General features: G+C 40.6%; 1 protein-coding gene across 1 annotated transcript in view; it reads right to left on the bottom strand.

The window, feature by feature from the left end:
• Nucleotides 1–18,896, bottom strand: part of hibadh (3-hydroxyisobutyrate dehydrogenase) — a 115,348-nt gene that overhangs the window by 86,351 nt on the left and 10,101 nt on the right. The window contains exons 2-4 of the mRNA XM_033047518.1: nucleotides 16,369–16,529; nucleotides 13,797–13,906; nucleotides 1,225–1,346 (exon numbers count right to left, since the gene is read on the bottom strand). Coding sequence (XP_032903409.1) covers nucleotides 1,225–1,346; nucleotides 13,797–13,906; nucleotides 16,369–16,529 — 393 coding nt within the window. The remainder of the gene's footprint in view (nucleotides 1–1,224; nucleotides 1,347–13,796; nucleotides 13,907–16,368; nucleotides 16,530–18,896) is intronic.

Below are 18,896 nucleotides of genomic sequence, written 5' to 3'. Positions count from 1 at the left end.
TGTTTGTGATGGTAAAGCAGAAGCAGATTAAATATCAAAAACAGATGCATATGCATGCAGTTTGTATCACGCAACTGCAACATAATATCTCACTCGGTCAAATTGTTCTAAACTATTAATTTGTATGGTGGCAACGGTAGAGTTGCTTCCTTACAGTGCCAGAGGACTGGGTTCGATCCTGACTACAGGTGCTGGCTGTACAAAGTTTGTACTTTCTCCCAGTGACCTGCATGAGTTTTCTTCGGGTGCTCCGGTTTCCTCCCACACTCCAAAGACGTACAGGTTTGTAGGTTAATTGACATAGGTAAAATTGTAAATTGTCCCTAGGATAGGATAATGTATAGGAGAGTTAGTGTGCGGGGATCGCTGGTCAGCGTGGGTCTGTTTCCGTGCTGTATCTCTAAACTAAAAAACAAAATTTACCCTGCACTATATATTCCCAGTCTGCCCGATAATTGACCCTTATTCCCAGTGCCTTTCCCACTAATTCTAGGTCAATGAAGTACTTAAACAGTTCGCTTGCATGATGACCAGCTCCCAAGCACTATTTCTTCTTCAACTTACATTACTGTCATTGTTAAGAATGCTTTAAATAGGAGTCATAGAGTAATAACTAGATGCTGCTGTTTGGCCACTCAAGGCCATGCTCTCTCAGAGCAACCCCACTTATTCCATCTCCCCACTTTTTTTCTTGTAACCAATTATCCTTCACGGGATCATCATCTCGCCCCAATTTTCCTGCCACCCATACATACCAGGACAATTAAACTATCAACACTCTTTTAGCATGAGAGAGGAAATCAGAGCACCCAGGGGCGACCCTTGCAGTCACAGGGAGAATGTACAAATCTCCCAATGGTAGCACAAGGTCTGAATTGAATCCAGGGCCCTGGAGGGGAAAAAACTCTTGCAACAATCCTGAAGAGTGAAGGGAATTTACAAGCTGCCGCTCTTCTTCCCTGAAATATTGTTATGCTTTCTGCAAAGATTCCTGTCTGTCATTAAATTTCATCTCGCTCATCAGGTGACTCATCCCAATTTATTGAGCTGGGAGAAGGATGTACTTTCTGTCCAAATACACACACATGAAATTTACTTTGTTTACTGATTTCTGCTCTAGTCAGTTAAGAGGAGGAACAGTTAAACACACTCTACCTCCATGATGGACAGCTTTCTTGCAGGCATTTCTTTTATGAAAATGTCTTACTTCTTAAGCAAGCATACCTCCTGATACAGGCGCATCCATGAATAACGCTCCAGTCTTTTCTGCTGCTTTGGCTATTTCCTTAGAAACTACAGGGTCAATAGTGCTCGAATCTATGAGCAATGATCCCTTCTTGACTTTCCTGTGAAGAAATACCAAATTAGTTCAAGATGAAGCATAGCCTTTAAAATATTTGGCCATTGATTCCATAGACAAATCCTGCACTCCACGTGACATTTTAAAACAATCAATTATTGCCAAATCATACAAATTATTTAAAAAAACGTTCATCCCATTTTACTGAGTGAAAGCAACAAAAAAGTTTCAATGGCATCACTAGGTTTAGGAATTTACTAAAACTTTCCTGTGAAAATCATGTGGTTTATCAGCTGTGGAGAATATGGTATCTGAGACTTTCTGGTGAGGTCAAGAAGTGAAATTTGGAGTCGGGCCCTGCTTAATCTTCCTCCATCCCCGGTCTACTGATTTTAAGAAAACTTGACATGTCTGTTTCAAGAAATATCAGAGCAGGCAGTAATATAACCCAAATAATACAGTTCATTAAATTATGCCAAACATCAGATCAACCCTTACAAATAAAATTGATATGCTGTAAAATTAATACTCTAAACTATTTTTTTTTAATTGCATTGTTGATTCATATTCAGTTAATATTGCTAATTTGTGTCTGTTTTCACACTGAGTACTTAAGATTTACAAGATTACAGTCTGGACCCAGTGATCAAATACAAATCCCTTCACATCGTACTCTCATTTTTTGAAATGTATGAATGCTATCAAATGATCCACATCTTCGTTACACATTCTTTCTGAATGAAGAATGGGTTATGAACAAAAAAGGTAGTTGTACAGTATAATGCTAAAACAGTTACTTACTGTCAAAATAGTAAAATAGTAATTACACCAAGCTTTTAAGATGGAACGAAGCAATATTTTGCACATTTTTTCAGTCAAAATGCTACCACAAAAATCATAAATAAAATGACATACAATTTGCAACATTGGTGGCCATTTGACCCATTGATCTGGCAAATCATTTAAAAAAAAGAATTAATTGTTTCTGCCTCCACGGTACTTCTAGGCAAGTTCCAGAAGCCCATCAACCGCAAGATGAAAAACAAATCCTAATTTTCTCTCCAATTCTTCTGCAATTATTATAAATTTATATCCTTGTATTTTTTTTATCTATCAGAGAAGGGAAATAGATTCTTCCTGTTTGTTATTATTTAGGTCCTCACAATTTTATAAACCTCAAATCAGGCTCCCCAACCTACCTGATCTGATGCAAACAATGCAAGCCACCCAATCTTTCCTTGTGGATAAAACTGTCCAATACTGGCAACATAGTCATAAATCTCCTTTGCATCCCCTCTACCACAATCAATAGAGTGACATGAACTATACACAATACTGAAGCTGTGACCTAACAATTCTAGCGTGATTGCATTTCTTATAGTTTATGCCTCAGCTAAAGGAAAATATCTCATATGTCAAAATCGTTGGTGAAATCCAAGCACATCAAAATACACTGACTTCACTCTGTCTGTAGGCTATGAAACTAGATGCAGAATGCAGAGATCAACCCAAACCAAGGCACCGGGCATATGCTGCTGAGGGATGGAATGAACATGCTCCATTATAAAAGTTGGATTCTCTCTCATTCCAGAATTAGTTGTCACTCAAGGTCTATTCCAAAAAAACAACAATCATTGATTAACTTACCAAAGCAAAATGCATGAACATAGTCCAATTCTCCTACATTACCAGAGATCTGCAGTCTTGAAAAATAATAAAGTGCCCAGTACCCAGGATACCAGCCTTTGCATTTCATTTCCGTCTCCCTTCCCAATTGCTGCTTGAACTAATAATCACCATTTGCAACAGCAACAAGGAATATTAAATAGAGCCACATGTTGCACTAAAGCCATTATCTTCCTACCATGGAGATTATACAAGCGGCTATCATTTGTTTATGTATATTGAGAACATTAAGAGTTTGCTTAAGTGAAACCAAATTAAAGTTTTTTTGATCGAGTATGGGGTCAAAAAACCAAACATGGTGTTAATGGGCATCAAGGAGAAAAAAAATCCTATGATTGGATTGGTTTATTGTCAAATACACCAAAGGTACAATGAAACGTCATCTGTCCAAGTTCTCCAGAGCTGCTGCCTGACACGCTGAGTTACTGCAGCACGTGAAGTGCTTTGTGAACAATGAAATTCCTTATTCACATAAAACTGAAGGGTACGTGGTCATGACACAGTAAACATAACAAAGGCAAAAAATAGTGCACAGAATTTATTGCAATCTGAAGTAGTATAAAATAAACAACATAAATATTGTGCAATATTGTACAACGGATGAACCAAATGAAGTGGTTCAGATTTCTGGATTCTCTCCCCATTTAGAATAGTCCACGCCAGGGGTCTTCAAACTATGGCCCCGCGGGCCATATCCAACCTAGCCTACGAGAATTTATCCGGCCCGCAGCAAGCTCTTAACACGTTCCATACGGCGGGCTATTTAGCAGGAACTTACACGTCATTTTGCCGTAAGCTATCAAGTTGAGGGTTTGCATGCAGCTGCTGACAGGTTACCATTAGTTGTATGTGACTAATACCCAGGGGTGCAGTGCTTCTCCGGCACCTCTGTAAAATAAAAAAGCCAAAACAGCGGGGAATTGTAACTAGCGGGTGTGTGGTCAGGGTAACTGGGTTAAAAGAGGGGGAAGGGGAAGAAGACCCATCACTACTGAGGTTCCCTGTAGGAGGGGAGGAACACTAGGACCCAGCAGAGTCAGACCACGTGCTGTCTGCATCATGGAGATTGTGGGCCTGGTGCTGAGCCTGGAACTCTGATGAGGTGACGGCTCTGGCCCACTTGTTGCCAGAGGAGAGGCGAGGGTCGGCGGAGTTGCTGGTGGAAGCCCGTGGGGGGCTAGAGTAGAAATACGGTCGGCGGAGGTAGCATCGGTGGCCCCGGGAAGTCAGTGAAGGTCAGCGACAGCGGCCTGTGAGTGAGTGGGTGAGTTAGTGAATAAGTGATTGGGTGAATGTGTGGGTGAGTGAATGGGTGAGTGAGTGAGTGAGTGAGTGAGTGAGTGAGTGAGAGAGTGAGAGAGTGAGAGAGTGAGTGAGTGAGTGTGTGATTGGGTGAATGTGTGGGTGAGTGAGTGAGTGGGTGGGTGGGTGAGTCAGTGGGTGGGTGGGTGAGTGGGTGGGTGAGTGGGTGGGTGAGTGGGTGAAGGGGTGAGTGGGTGAAGGGGTGAGTGGGTAAGTGTGTGGGTGAGTGAGTGGGTGAGTGAGTGAGTGAGTGAGTGAGTGGCTACAAGTTTTGTTTTGAATTTCTTCCATTTGTTTTACTTAAGTTCTTTCTTTATTTTTTCATACAGCCTGCAAATATGTGCCAAATACATAATGTAGCCTTCATGCTAGAAAGTTTGGAGGCCCCTGGTCTACGCCTTTATTCCAACTACCATAATGCATGACTCCACACTTTGCTACACTATATTCCATCGGCCACTTCTCTACCCACTCTCCCAACCAGTCCAAGTCCTTCTGCAGTCCATACTTTCTCTACACTACCTGCCCCTCCACTTATTTTCACATAATCCACAAACTTGACCACAAAGCCTTCCAAATCCAAATCATTAATATACAACGTGAGGAGCGGCCCCTGCATCAAGCCCTGCGGAACTCCGCTAGTCACTGGCAGCCAACCAGAAAAAGCCCCCTTTATTCCTACTCTTTGCCTTCTGCCATCCAGCCAACCTGCTATCCATGCTGGTACCTACACTTTGATACCATGGACTGGAAACATCGTCTCCCCGGACAGTTCCCAAGAGGGCATACCTGTTTTCATTAGGCACAGCCACCTGGGTCTCCTGCACTCCACGGTTACCACCCTTTCTCTCAGTCACACACCTTCGTTCTTCCCGTATCCTCGGCGTGACTACCTCACTGTAGGTCCTGTCCAGGAAACTCCTGCTTCGGAACAGTCAGCATTGCTTTGATTGCAGCATGTAAGCTTTTAAGAACTTGATTGAGATTTTTGAGGTGTGACAATGATGTTGTTTACATTGATTTTAGTAAGGCATTTGATAAAATTGTTCATTGTAAGCTGATGGAGAAACATAGAAACATAGAAACATAGAAAGTAGGTGCGAGAGTAGACCACCAGGTCCGTCGAGCCCGCACCGCCATTCGCTCATGGCTGAACACTAAACAGACACACTTACCCACAAACAGTAGACACAAGACACAGAACACAAGACACTACCCTCCCCTTTATACCGCTATCACCCCTCTCCACCCCAAGAACCTCGTGATCTCCTGGGGGAGGCAAAAAACCGGATAAAAACCCAGGTCCAATTCGGGAAAAAAATCCGGGAAATTCCTCTCCGACCCCAATCCAGGCGATCGACACTTGTCCAGGAGATCACTCAGGTCTTACTATACTAACCATACCTAGGTCCATATCCCTGCCCTCTCCCCGTAGCCCCTTATCCCCTTGGCAGCTAAAAAACCATCTATTTTAGTCTTAAATATATTTAAAGTTTCTGCTTCCACTGCTCCCTGGGGCAGTGAATTCCATAAATTAACCACCCTCTGGGTGAAGAAGTTCTTCCTCATCTCAGTTTTAAAAGAGCCCCCCCTTATTCTGCAACTATGTCCTCTAGTTCTAGTTTCCCCGATCATTGGGAACATCCTCGGTGCATCCACCCGATCAAGGCCCCTCACGATCTTATATGTTTCAATGAGATCGCCTCTCATTCTTCTAAACTCCAAAGAGTAGAGTTCCAGCCTACTTAACCTTTCCTCATATGTCAATCCCCTCATTGCAGGAATTAATCTTGTAAACCTTCGCTGCACTGCCTCCAGGGCTAGTACATCCTTTCTTAAGTATGGACCCCAGAACTGTACACAGTATTCCAAATGTGGTCTCACTAATACTGTGTACAGCTGCAGCAAGACCTCCGTGTTTTTATACTCAATCCCCCTAGCAATAAAGGCCAAAACTCCATTGGCCTTCCTGATTGCTTGCTGCACCTGCATACTAACTTTTAGTGATTCATGTACTAATACCCCTAGATCCCTTTGCGTTGCATTACAACGCAGCTCCTCCTCATTTAGAAAATAACTTGCCCTATCATTTTTTTTCCCAAAGTGAATGACTTCACATTTATTAGTATTAAATTTCATCTGCCAAGTTGTTGCCCACTCACCTAGCTTATCTATATCCTTTTGCAGACTCTTCCTATCCTCCTCATCCCCTACTTTTCCTCCCATTTTTGTATCGTCCGCAAATTTTGATATATTACACTTGGTTCCCTCCTCCAAATCATTTATATAAATTGTGAACAACTGGGGTCCCAGCACCGACCCTTGCGGAACCCCGCTAGTTACCGGTTGCCATCCCGAGTATGAACCATTTATCCCCACTCTCTGCTTCCTATTTGTTAGCCAATCCTCTACCCATGCTAATATATTACCCCCAATCCCATAATTTTTTATTTTTAGCAATAGTCTCTTATGTGGCACCTTGTCAAAAGCCTTTTGGAAGTCCAAGTATACCACATCCACCGGTTCCCCTTTATCCACCCGGGTTGTTACTTCCTCAAAGAATTCGAGCAGATTCGTTAAACAGGACTTCCCCTTCACAAAACCATGCTGGTTCTGTCCGATGAAGTCATGTTTATCCAAGTGCCCCGTTAGTGTTTCTTTAATAATTGAAATTAAAATGCATGGGATGTAAGGTTACTTGGTCGTTTGGATTCTGAACTGGGTTAGTTAATGGCAATAATCTCTAACAGCATTGATAAAAAAGGAATCTTGGGGTCGAGGGTCATGGCTCCCTGAAAGTGGCAATACAAAAAGAGTGTTAAAGTGGGTATATGGTTTAATTTAAGATGGTTTTAGATAGACACATGGATATGCAGGAAATGGAGGGATAATGGATCCTGTGCAGACAGAGATTACTTTAACTTGGCACAGACATTGTGGGTCGATGGGCAAGGTCCTGTGCTGTATTATTCTACTGGACTAAGTGGGACCAATTGGTCCCATGTTCACACGGGAAGGCTGGTTCCCCAACGCAATATTCCACCTCTCCAACAATTCCAATATTGGTGGCCAGTGGGGGGGCTTTCTGGAGTGCTGGTATGGGTTCTTGGGGTGGCAGCTCAGTCCCTCAAGCCTGATCTGCTGGCAGCTTACTCACGGCTGGTGGGCTGGCAGTTGACTCATGACTATTCCTTGAAATTCCATTTCAAGCAGGGTGCAAGGCCACCAAATTCAAGTGCAGTTTCTTACCACTATGAGCCGGGTGCAAGGCCACCGAATTCAAGTGCAGTTTCATACCACTTCAAGCTGGATCCAAGGCCACCAAATTCAGTGCAGTTTCATACCACTTCAAGCAGGATGCAAGGGCACCAAATTCAAGTGCAGTTTCATTCCACTTCAAGCAGGGTGCAAGGTCACCAAATTCAAATGCAGCTTCATACCATTTCATGCAGGGTGAAACCACCATAAAACCACACAAAACACCAAACCCACAGTTCAGTAGGCATTCAGTGTGTTCAGTTGATTCACAGCTCAGACAGAGTCATGACCTCTCCCTCCCCCATAATGCAGAGACTGAGCCACACCCACACTTCTGGGTTTTATAACCCCTCCCCCTCACACCGGAAAAGGTGTGGCTTTCAGGGTGTGATTGACAGGAGAGAGATTATCAAAAAAATGTAAACACTAATAACACTTTTATTTTTCATTGATGGGAATAATTCTCTGCACCTGCTCAGCGGAGGGGGGGACTGAGTAAGATGGCCAAAAATCACAGCCGTAAGTGGTAGCGTTTTATCTAAAATCAATATACAGTGCAAACAGGAAGTAAGTGCATTTGCAGTAGTGCATTTGCAGTAGTGCCTTTTAACTTCAAGCCAAAGCACCCAAGCCGCCATTTGCAGTAAGTAGTGCCTTTCAACTTCAAGCCCAAGCACCCAAGCTACCATTTGCAGTAAGTAGTGCCTTTCAACTTCAAGCCAAAGCACCCAAGCCACAATTTGCAGTGTAGTGTCTTTCAACTTCAAGCCAAAGCACCAAAGCCACCATTAGCAGTAAGTAGTGCCTTTCAACTTCAAGCCAAAGCACCCAAGCCACCATTTGCAGTAAGTAGTGCAACTTCAAGCTAAAGCACCCAAGCCACCATTTGCAGTAAGTAGTGCCTTTCAACCTCAAGCCAAAGCACCCAAGCCACCATTTGCAGTAAGTAGTGCCTTTCAACTTCAAGCCAAAGCACCCAAGCCACCATTTGCAGTAGAAGTGCCTTTCAACTTCAAGCCAAATCAACCAAGCCATCATTTGCAGTAAGTAGTGCCTATCAACTTCAAGCCAAAGCACCCAAGCCACCATTTGCAGTAAGTATTGCCTTTCAACTTCAAGCAAAGCACCCAAGCCACCATTTGCAGTAAGTAGTGTCTTTCAACTTCAAGCCAAAGCACCCAAGCTACCATTTGCAGTAAGTAGTGCCTTTCAACTTCAAGCCAAAGCACCCAAGCCACCATTTGCAGTAAGTAGTGCCTTTCAATTTCAAGCAAAGCACCCAAGCCACCATTTGCAGTAAGTAGTGTCTTTCAACTTCAAGCCAAAACACCAAAGCCACCATTAGCAGTAAGTAGTGCCTTTCAGCCGCAAGCCAACGCACCCAAGCCACCATTTGCAGTAAGTAGTGCCTTTCAGCCGCAAGCCAACGCACCCAAGCCACCATTTGCAGTGCCTTTCAACTTCAAGCCAAAACACACAAGCCACCATTTGCAGTAAGTAGTGCCTTTCAACTTCAAGCAAAACACCTAAGCCACCATTTTCAGTAAGTAGTGCCTTTCAACTTCAAGCCAAAGCTCCCAAGCCTCCATTTGCAGTAAGTAGTGCCTTTTAACTTTAAACCAAAGCTCCCAAGCTACCATTTGCAGTATGTAGTGCCTTTCAACTTCAAGCGAAAGCACCCAAACAACCATTTGCAGGCAGTGCCTTTTTACTTCAAACAAACCATATTTTCATTTTCAAACCACATTAAGGGTACTCACAGTTGTGTAGACATTTGTTCAGTGTTATTCAGAGCTAAGAGAGACGTGACCCTTGGCTTTATCCATCTTGCAGAGACTGAGTGAGGCGCACCACTTCCTGGTTTTATAGTCCCTCCCACTCCCTCCAGCAGGGGCAGCAGAGAGAATGGTGATTTAAAAAAAAAACATTAATATCTCTCTGATTTGTCATAGATGGGAAAAATCCTCCGCACCCGTAAAGCGGAGGGGGGCTCTGAGCGAGGTGGCCAAAAATGACGGCCGTAGGTGGCGGCGTTCTGTCGGAAATCGCAGCACAGTGGGCCAAAAGCGGTCAAGATCAGAGATTTAGTAATATAGATAATGCCTAAATCATGCTGTCATGCTGTTCAAAATAAAGTACAGGGGTTTAAAAATGTGCACCACCAAATATAGGAACAGCTTTTCCCCCTACATTATTAGGCTTCTGAACAGTCCTACCATAAGCTGAGGTACTGTCAGATTCATCTCCACCCCATTGCGGACATTGGCCTTTGTCTATGGCACTGGTGCGCTGCAATGCTGAGAACGATATTCTGCACTATGTATCTCCTTGTCCCTACCTATAGTACAGGTTTGACGATTGTATCTATATACAGTATTATCTGATCTGACTGGATAGCATACAAAGCAGATTTTCACTGTGCCTCTGTGCACATAACAATAATAAACCTATATAAATTATTCCTCGTCCTTAGGTTTGCTGCTTTTTGGCTCAATTTATATTTCTCATCCTTAGGTCTAATATTGAACTTAACTGGCCACAGGTGAACCACCTTCCTGTTTTTTTGCACCAGACCAAAAAGAACATCCATGCACTGCTTAAATGTCTGCCATGGTGAATCCACTGTCCCATAAATGACATTTTCCAATCCATCCAAGTCAAATGGCCTTATAGCTTCCTTTAATTAGATGAGGACTATTGTCAGCTATATCGTATTTTATCTCAAAGAAGAATTCTAATATATCATGGTCCCTCCTTCTCAAGGCATCTGGCAAGATATCACTTGATAATTAACCTTTGTCAGTACACAAAACACATTTTAGTATGACCTGTTCTCCAGTCGAATCCTCAATATGCTGATCCAAAAAACCTGTATGAACGCACTCAGGAATTTCTCCTCCATATTATTATTATTATGAATTAAGTTAGCCCAATCTCTGTACAGCTTAAAGTCACCCATGATTATAGGTGGTATTGGTACTGGCTAATTACTGACACGTATACCGAGATAGAGTGAACAGTTTTTGTTTGCGTGCTATCCAGTCAAATCACGATACTCGAGTATGATCAAATCATATGCAAGTACAACTCGTTGTGCAAAGAGAAAAACATTCCAGAGTGCAAAATATAGTGTTACAGCATTAAAGTTACAAAGTCCAAGGTCTGCCTTGGACTTTGTAACTTGTCTAATAACTGTGTATATTAGAAGATCGGGACTACACCCAAGTTTATGCAAGGATCATTCAATAGTCTGAATGCAGTGGGAAAGAAGCTGGTCCTGGATCTGTTGGTATCTGTTTTCAAGCTTTTGCATCTTCTGCCTGACAGAAGAGGGAATGACCGGGATGAAAATGATCCTTGCTTATGTTAGCTGCTTTCCAAGACAGTGATGGAAAGGGGCTGGTCTGTGTAATAGACTGGGCTACATCCACAAATCTCTGCAATTTCTTGTGGTATTTGGAAGAGCTGTCGCCACACCATGGATGGAGTTATGTCCTTATTACACATACCTCTAATGTCCTGCTATCTCCAACATAACCACTATTATTTGGACTCAGTCTATGTTCCACTTGCATTTCCAGCCCTTTGATATTTCTTAGCTCTGTCTATGTTGATTCAACACCAGAGCCAATATCTTTTCTCACTATTGTGTTAATCTCCTCTTTGTCCAGAAATACCAACCTATTTCATTTTCCTCTTTACTTGTCCTTCCTAAATATTGAATTCCCCCTGAATGTTCACTTCCAATATTTAGTTCATGACAGCCATGGTTTGTAATTCCAATATTATACTAATTTGCACTAATTTGTGCTAGTAATTCATCCATAAGCTATAAACATGCAAAGATTTTAGGCGTGTCTACTTAACATCGTTGGATGATTTTGCACTTTGCCCCATTTGTTTTATGCCGTTAATTTTTCTAATATCCACTTTTCATTTTCTTTTCCCTATTTTTCTTTCCTTTTCCTATGTCTCCCCAGCACTCTGTCACTTCAGTTTAAACCCTCCCTAAAAGAACAAGGTTGGTAGAACATCAATCCTGGTGTAACATGTCCTGCTGGTGCTGGTCAAAATTTCCTCAGAGCTGGTTTAGAAATTTGCCTTAGAAATTGGCCTTAGAAATTTGAATCTCAATCATTATTTAGTGCCAATTTTATACCACTATTAAATAAACTGAATGATATGATTAAATTTTGGAAAACACTTCCGCTCTCATTGATAGGTAGAATTAACGCTATAAAAATGACTTTCTTACCACAATTAATATATTTGTTTCAAGCGATCCCAATATATATTCCAAAATATTTTTTCAAAAAACTAGATTCCACTATCACTAATTTTATATGGGATTACAGAACACATAGACTTCAACGAAAGCATTTGTGCAAATCTAAAGAAGTTGGGGGTTTATCATTACCTAACTTTATGTATTACTACTGGGCAGTGCATATTAAGAACATAATGTACTGGCTGGATAGTTCCACTCAGCAGTTGGAATGGATAAGAATGGAGAAAGAGGAGTGCTATCCGCACAATATAGGAACGATCCTGCTCTCACCGATAAAATTGAATAGTATAATATATAAGAAGAACCCAATTATTCACAATATAATAAGAATTTGGAAACAAATAAAAGTATCCTTGAAATTAAATAATTTATCAGTACTAACCCCACTATTGAACAACCCCGCATTCAAACCTTCTCTCATCGACAACACATATCAACAATGGGATAGACTGGGGATTAGGAAAGTAGGGGATATGTATGAATTGGGTAAACTGTTATCATTTCAACAATTAAAATTAAAATTTAAATTGAAGGATAATCAATATTTTAAATATATACAAGTATGTAACTTTATGAAGAAATATATACATAGATTTCAAACTATATTTTTAGACCCTTTAGAAGAAGCAATGAATATTAAGGCTGATTCACAAAAATTAATATCATACTTTTATAATAATATATTATATAGAGAATCACCCTCAACAGAAGCACTAAGGGAAGATTGGGAACATGAGCTAATGATAAAGATCTCGAAGGATAGATGGGAAAAGTATTTGATGAATACACATAACTGTTCTATTAATACAAGACATAATTTAATTCAATTTAAATTATTACATAGACTATATTATTCAAAAACGAGGTTGAATAAATTTTATCCAAACGTCTCTCCCAGATGCGATAAATGTTTGTTTCAAAACGCTAATTTAACACATTCATTTGTAGGATGTACAAAGTTGAATAAATTTTGGAGTGATATATTTGATATATTTACAAAGCTCTTCAAGTCAAGAATAGAACCCAAAATGGAATGGATTATATTTGGAATAATAGGAGAAGATACCAATTTAAATAAAGACCAAAATGTTTTTTTAAATTATGGGTTAATAATTGGAAAGAAATTGATACTTAAATTTTGGAAAAATACAACCATACCAACTGTTAAAATGTGGATTAGGAATATGATGGACATAGCACGCCTTGAAGAAATGAGACTCCGACTAATAGATAAATATGACCAATTCTTAAGGAGTTGGTCTCCTTTCATCGACTTTTTGGAATCATGTGATGCAGCGGTACCATAAGGATTGCTGATTTCAGTTCATGACGTGGATAGATCTACATCTCCGAATATAGATTTGAAAATTTCTCTTTTAAGGGGCCTTTTCTTCTATTTCTACTTTCCACCTTTTCTTTTTTATTTTATTTTTTTATTTTTATTTTTTATATACACACTTCACATTTTTCTACTCTCTACCATCTATTTTTCCACTCTTTCTATTGTTTTCTTTTTCTTGTCTTGCTTACTCATAACATAAAACTAGAGGTTGTACATAGAATGGATTACGGTATGACACTGTATTGTTTTGTATTGTATTAACTTCTAATAAAATAAACAAAAACAAAAAAATACAAAAAAAAATTTGAATCTCATTTGTAACCATATCTCTGGCTACATTTATCTGACAAAAAAATTGTTTTTACTACTCTTACTCGAACACAGAACTAGTAGATCATGCTCAGATTACAATCTTTGAGGTCCTATATTTTAACTTCCGAATAACCTACATCGAGCTTGTGGACTTCATCCATCTTTTTGAACTTATATAATTACTATTGTAACAAATAACAACTGGCTTTATACCATTCCCCTCAGAATGTCCAAGCACATGATTTGCAAAAATTTGGTATGTAAAAATAAACAAGTTTCCTTATTATTTTTAACATTCAAATACCTACTTCAAAATGCCATTGACACCAGTAAACACTTCAATCACATTTGGACTTGATGGTAACATGGTTATAACTCGATCAACTCGTTCAGCCACTTCAACAGGAGAGTCCACGATCTATGAAATAAAAGTGCACAAAAATTATTCGATAATGCATCTGGGCATAGCAGGTCAGGTAGTGACAATTTTAAAATACACATATTAGTCTTTAATTTCCAATCCAAGCTAACTGGTCTTTTAATTATTTTAACTGTGAGATTTATCCCACCTTTTATGGGGGATTTAATAATAATTTTAGAAGCTATTTGATAAACAACAATGACTACACCATCAACCATCTCCATTACTTTATCAACAAGCACTTGGGACCTTGCTTTATTTGCAGAAGCCTAAGAGTATAAAATTAAGGTCTACAAGATTATTAGTATAAACTCAATTGAAATAGTGAGATCATTTCTAGGCACCACACTTTTGTGAAGGATGTCTCAAAATAGATGTCAGGATTGCTATCATTTACAGAGAAGGAGTTTGGTTGTCTTCAGAGTAGATAAAGTTATTGGAGATCAAAAAACACAAAAAATACCAAAGATCTGAAATGAAATCAGAAAATGGAAAAACTCAGCAGGTCAGGCAGCATCCATGGAATGAGAAATAGTTAACATATCAGGTCTAAGATCCATTGTGAGTACTGAGAAAGAGAGGAAATCAGTTTGTTTTCAGTAGCATAGAAGGTGGAGAAGGGATGGATGGAACAAAGGCAATATTTCTGAAAGAGGCAAGACCAAATCTGTTAATGTAGCAGTCAGAATCAGATTATGCTACCTTATCCAGCCAATGTGCTGCTAAGAACAAGGCTAAGTGACATGTTCAATAAGCCAAACTATGCCAAAAGAAAAGGGAAGAAAAGCTTTTATTAAAGTTGCAGGCATTTTTACAGTAGTTAGAAAAAGGTTTCTATTGGCAAGAAGGACTAGCAATCAAAAGACTTAAAAAAATTGCAAGGAATCAAACTAAAATGAGGATGGATACTTTTGAGTACTGTATTCAGATCCGGAATACATTGGCTGAAGGGATATGTGAAGTATAGTCAAGTGCAAGTTTCAAAACTGAATTGTATAACTACTAGATGTAAAAAGGTTTAGGAAGGAACTGCAGATGCTGGTTAACACCGTAGACAAAATGCTGGAATAACTCAGCGGGACAGGCAGCATCTCTGGATAGAAGGAATGGATAACGTTTCGGGTCAAGACCCTTCTTCAGACGTCAGAAGAAGGGTCTCGACCCGAAACATCACCCATTCCTTCTGTGTGAAAAGGTTTGCTTGGCTATGGTGGGTTGACGGAGAAACAGATATGAGAGGAATTAATTCTTTTTGAAAGCCACTACAAGCGCAAAGAACAGGTTCTCTCTATGATGTACGATTCTTTACAAAACAGCACGTTGCTGTGATGGTCGTCACATCAGGTTAGGTCACCCTTCCTATCTAAGATGCAGTACTGATATGTACTTTTTCTGAAACAGGGCACAGAAGTCTAGCATCCATGAAATCAAGGGAAGTGGATAAAGAGAAAATGTCTCAAATATTAACGTAAAAAATAATAATGTTCCCTTACAGTTTTCAACAGCATGATTACGAAAACAGCCAGTCTTCAACCTGAAATATTTATTAAAGCCGCTTCTCTTTCCACAGATCTGACCTGACCGGCTACCAAGTCTTTCAAGCATTTTCTGGTTTTATTTCAGATTTCAAGCATCTGCAGTTTTGTTTTGATAATACAGGTTGTTTCAATTTATATTCTATGGAATATGCCAAATCTGATAAGAGCACATGCCTTTCTTACCTCTTTCTTTTTCTTTTGGAAAATAGAGCATAGAACAGTACAGAATAGGGCCATGATGATTGTGACAGCAATAATGCCAAATTAGACTAATCCCATTTTGGCACCGATTACTCCTTGTGCGAAAAAAGTCTCAACAAATCTAATTGAAGCATTTCCCTCTAATCTTGAAGCTACGTCCTTTAGTATTGACATTTCCATTCTGCGAAAAAGATTTAGGATAGCTATTCCATCTATTTATAATTTTCTCTTACATTTGAGCTCCCAAAGTGATATACCTCACGCTTGTTTGATTAAAACAGTGTATCAAAATTCAAAGTGACATATAACATTTTCCACATTGTGCAGTACATTCAATACAAATCCCTGTCAGATACTCCCTGGAATCACATGTAAATCTTCACCTTGCTCTGAAGCAATTATCCCAGTCCATTTCTAAAATTTGACCCACAATGAATGTTAAATTCTTAGGAATACCCTTCAATATCTCATGTTACTTTCTAATCTTTTGGCATTAACAGCATGTGCACTTATTCCTTTAAGATAAGGCTAGGGAACAGAGGAGGAACACATAGATCTGTCTGCACAACTCTTAGTATCCCCTACAGAAATGCACCCTGGCCTGATTGCGACAACAGCAATGGTAACAATTGATTCTTCATGTGGAACCAAGTCAGAAAACAAAGGATTAAAGTGATTCACTTTCCAATTGTCATAATAAACAATTAAGAAGCAATTTACCTGTGCTCCTAAATCCTGTATTGCTTTGCACGATTCTGGGAAGACATCAGTAGCAATAATGGGGTAGCCATGCTTTATGAGATTCTGTGCCATTGGATTACCCATGTTACCCAGTCCAACAAATCCCACTGTTGCTTTAGAGGCCATCGATCTGGAAGATACTATTAGCCCAATGATTTTTTAATAATGGCATTGTGATGCAGTTCATATTTACCCAGTTTGCATTCAAATTATACAAGATAATTCTATAATGATATAAACAAGTTTGATAATGGCTTTGCTTATATAGTATTATTTTTTGTAAGTCATACAAATCAGATGGCATGAGATGATATTTTGTTTATCACATGAGACAAATTCAATTAATTTAACTTAATAACTCATTTTCAACTTGCTTTGTTTGTTTCTTCATTCACATTCCCAAGTGACGCATTCACATCCCCAACTTTTCCAACATATTCAATCAACTATAGTTAAATGTCCTTCCAAAATTACAATCGCATACAATTGCGATTACATATTTTGTACAATTGTCAACATATAATGTGCAAATATAACTGTACCAAACAGCAATAAAAACTTATATCTAGACAATTAGTACAGTTCATATCAAATAATGTAACCCGCGAGCCCTAGGAGCCTGTAGTATGGTTTCTAATTTGCTACAGGCTATTCAGTTACCCAGTCAGCATGCTGTTATCAAAGTTAGAGCCCATACTACAGGCCAAAGTCCCATAGACATAGGAAATTGCCTTGCCGACGAGGCAGCTAAGAAAGCTTCTAGGAGTTACCAAAGTGTTGTGCCCCACATGATGAGGCAGACTAAAAATTCTACTACAAATAAGTCTCCCTTGAAAAAAGGAATGCCAACCATCCAAGAAGTGCTTCAAATACAGGAGGACGCTCCTACACAGGTAAAACAGCTGTGGCAGGACCAGGGTTGTGTGTACAATCCTGTCACTAGCTTATGGGTTACGCCTGCCGGACAGACTTGCATGTCTGACAAGCTTGCGTTGTGGGTTATTGAATGTGTACACTTCAATATGAATTTGTGGGTTATTGAATGTGCAACTCATTGTGGGGCTAAGGCCGTAAGTGATATGCTTCTAGAGACCTGGTGGCATCCGAAAATTCTGGACTTGTCCCAGCGTATCAGCCACCGATGTCTGATTTGCCAGCAGCATAATCCAGGTAAGGGCTTGCCCTGTGAACCAGGTAAGAGCCCTTTACCAGCAGGTCCCTTTGAGACCTTGCAAATGGACTACATTGAGTTGAAAAGATGCCAGTGTTATAAGTATGTTCTTGTAATTGTCGATGTTTTCAGTAAATGGATTGAAGCATATCGGACCACTGACAATAAGGCCTCTACCATTGTAAAAATATTGTCACGCGAAATCATACAGAACATCATTCGGTGTTCCTGCACGTTTAAGTTCAGATAATGGTCCTCATTTTATTGCTGCTGTAAACAAAGAAATTACAGATACGTCAACAGCTCCATTGTGCGTATCGATCTCAGGCCGCCGGATTGGTGGAATGGTCAAATCAGACTTTGAAAACCAAATTAGCAAAATTAATGTCATAGACTGGCTCAACATGGTTAAAACTGCTTCCTGTAGCTCTTTTTCAGAATACGGACCACTCCTTCTGGTATGGCATGAATAACGCCTGCGGAAATCATATATGGTCGACCCCTATGCACGCCATGGAAAGACCATGCCCCCGCAGCGGTCCTTTTCCACCAGATAATAATAATAATAATAATAATAAATTTTATTTTTGGGCGCCTTTCAGAAATCTCAAGGACACCTTACAGAGATTAACAAGAATAATAAAACATATAATCAGAATAAAATAAATAATAAAGACATCAGAGACACAAATTAAAAACAGAATTCAGTCCAAAAACAAAAAAATCAAAAACACAGTGTGAAGAGAGAGCAGCGGCAGCTAAAGCGCGCCAGCGTCCACTCTCCCTTCCGACAGCCATCTTGGACAAAGACTAACAGGTTTACTTACAGACAAAAAAATCATCCCCCCACAATGGATTACCACTGTGAGGGAAGGCACAATGTCCAGTCCCCATCCCCAGTTCACCCAAAGTCAGGCCTATTGAGGCCACCGCAATTGCCTCTACGGAGGCCCGATGTTCCTGGCCGTTCTCACCGGCGTCGGGAGAGTCCTCTCAGTGGCTGGACCACCTGGAACGGCCGCTTCCTGGCTGGAGACCGCGGCTTCAGAAGCCGACAAGGCCGCGCCGGTTTGGAGCACCCAGGATCACGATGTTAAAGTCGGCACCGCCCGCTCCGCTCCGCAGACCCGCAGCCCGGAGGTGTTGAACTCGGCGGTCACAGCTCACCGGAGCTCCAGCGCGTCGATCCAGCGCGGCTACCCAGGCAAGGCATCGCCCGCTCCGCTCCACGAAAGCGCTCCAGCGCTGTGCCGCCACCGAAGCCGAGGTGCTGGGCGGTCCCCGCCAGGAAACGGCGCTCCAAGCCCGCTGGTAGGCCACGAGGCTGGGTCGACGG

The sequence above is a fragment of the Amblyraja radiata genome, chromosome 2 (assembly GCF_010909765.2).
Source record: "Amblyraja radiata isolate CabotCenter1 chromosome 2, sAmbRad1.1.pri, whole genome shotgun sequence".
NCBI classification, from domain to species: domain Eukaryota; kingdom Metazoa; phylum Chordata; class Chondrichthyes; order Rajiformes; family Rajidae; genus Amblyraja; species Amblyraja radiata.
This window is presented reverse-complemented; position numbering and strand designations above follow the sequence as displayed.